Here is a 2,160-nt window from a genome sequence, read left to right on the forward strand (position 1 = left end):
ATATATATATCTACAGAATTCTTATCTTCAAGTTTAGAAATGGGATAATAAGGCAATATACATTGGGATAATTGTTATGACCAATGTTTAACCTGAAATTTCATAAACCATACATATTTTTATGAGTAAATGTTGCAATTAGAATGTGTAGTTATACTGTTAACTTCAGTGAATGCAAGAACCTAATGTGAATATTTTCTGTAGACTTTGGTTTGCAGTAAATTCTATATTTTTTAAAGATTACTTTCTCTGTTTTTAAGTTGGAAATTTTGGAGTAACTTTATCAAATATCATTAGAATTCTGCCATACAAATTCAAAGATTTAAAATGGACCAGTCAAGGAAGAAACAAGTTCGTCAACAAGTAGCACTGCCACAATTGCAGTATATTTGATTAATCTTAATCTATTAAGTAAGTATATAGTAGAGAAAGAAAGTTGTTTTCCATAAATAAGTAAGACATCCCCAACAGGTGGATCTGGACAGTGATGCCCCAAGGACTAGCAAGAATGGAACCCCTGCAGGTGGGAGGGGACTTGGAGCCACCAACAGGATGCACCAGTGTCCATATTGTGAATATACTACTTACTTCACCACTAACTTGAGAAACCACATGAGGAGACACACAGGAGAGAAGCCATACTCTTGCCAATACTGTGCCTATAGTGCTATTACAAAGCAGAGTCTAGAAAGGCATTTACGCACTCACAACAAAGGTCAAACATTTGCATGCCGTTTTTGTCCATACACAACTGACCAAGATGTGCTTCTGAAAAGGCATGTGTCATGTGTACACTCAGGAGATAAATCATCAACATGCCCACACTGTTCCTATCAGGCTGTAGATAGTGAAGATTTAAGGAATCACATATTGATTCACCATAATATTCAAAGTTGAAGCGATCTGTAGAAGAATTTATAGCAATTTGACTAGTTTGATATATTTCATATTGATATTTTTTTCATTACTTTTCTTATCAGAAGTAGTGGTCAGCGGAGATCCTACATTAATGGATTAAAATCTAGAGATGGTACAGCAAAACTAGCACCATTAAGCTTCTCAGAACTATCAGCTTGTGTTGAAAGTATCTCACCATAAGTGACTTTAGCCCAACAATCTGTACCTGAAGACAGCAGTGTGTAAGTCTGCGACTCAGGTGGGATTGATTTGAACTTAAATAGTTAACTTTCATAGTAACAAATTGAAATGTTTTGGTTAATCTTCCCAGTAAAGAGTTCCATTTATATCATGCGTGAGTGGAAAATGTGAATTTTAGACATGAGGATGATGTACATACATTAATGTACACATCATACTGGTATCTGCATACCAGTATGATATTGAATTGGATTATATAACAGTTCTAAATCTCTCTGGTGTCTCAGGTTGCTCTTGGATGAAATTGTCTATTTAGAGCTTGTATATAAAAAATTGAGTGTTGAGACCCTTGCTGAAAATTTTGCCTTGCTGAGATGAAATGATAGATTTTTTTAAAACTGGATTTGCTGTTATAGAATCAGAATTCCATAAAAAGTACCTGAATGAAGTAAAAGTTCTGTTTCTGTTATGTTTTATGTATAACTAATATTTTTTTATGAAGAATAGTTGAGGGATTCCAACATTATTTTATATTTTTTTGCAAGTGAAAACACACTTTCTTCCAATTTTTTGACATGGTTTAAAGGATTATCAGTGAGGTTTAAGAGGATTTTGATAAGAATTTTAATTGCATCATTCTCTCTGTATCAGACACCTGTATATTGTATAGAATACATATCATGTTCTTCAGATGAGCTTCCTTATCCCCAAGTGTGCCAGGTTGATTAATATTATATCAACACTAAAAAGGTAGAAGTCATCAGGAATTGTATTATAGATGTGAGGAGACTGGAGCACCAACAGTATGAAATTAGATTGAGTAAATATGGTTTTAGTTAATGTACAGGTATGTTCTAACCATTTTCATTTTCCTTAAAGGATTTGCCTTATCCTGATTGTTTCAAGACAAGTAGGACAGAGGCAAGGGCCCATGCTTGTTTGAAATAGTATGGCCAAAACACATAAATCTGGATCATAAAAATTTCTAATTATCTTGAATTATAGTTGTATTAGGAATTGTAATGCATGAGGGTCTGTAATAAGTAAATTTTGGGAATTATG

At 33.5% G+C, this 2,160-nt stretch overlaps 2 protein-coding genes across 2 annotated transcripts in view; both read left to right on the forward strand.

The window, feature by feature from the left end:
• LOC119592095 (RE1-silencing transcription factor B-like) overlaps positions 1–1,491 on the forward strand; it is a 2,027-nt gene extending 536 nt beyond the window's left edge. Inside the window, exon 2 of the mRNA XM_037940914.1 lies at positions 472–1,491. Coding sequence (XP_037796842.1) covers positions 472–897 — 426 coding nt within the window. The 3' untranslated portion in view covers positions 898–1,491. The remainder of the gene's footprint in view (positions 1–471) is intronic.
• The window catches only part of LOC119591816 (zinc finger protein 513-like), a 72,589-nt gene that overhangs the window by 40,558 nt on the left and 29,871 nt on the right, over positions 1–2,160 (forward strand). The gene's annotated exons all lie outside the window — the stretch shown is intronic.

Source organism: Penaeus monodon, chromosome 29 (genome assembly GCF_015228065.2).
Source record: "Penaeus monodon isolate SGIC_2016 chromosome 29, NSTDA_Pmon_1, whole genome shotgun sequence".
Lineage (NCBI taxonomy): Eukaryota > Metazoa > Arthropoda > Malacostraca > Decapoda > Penaeidae > Penaeus > Penaeus monodon.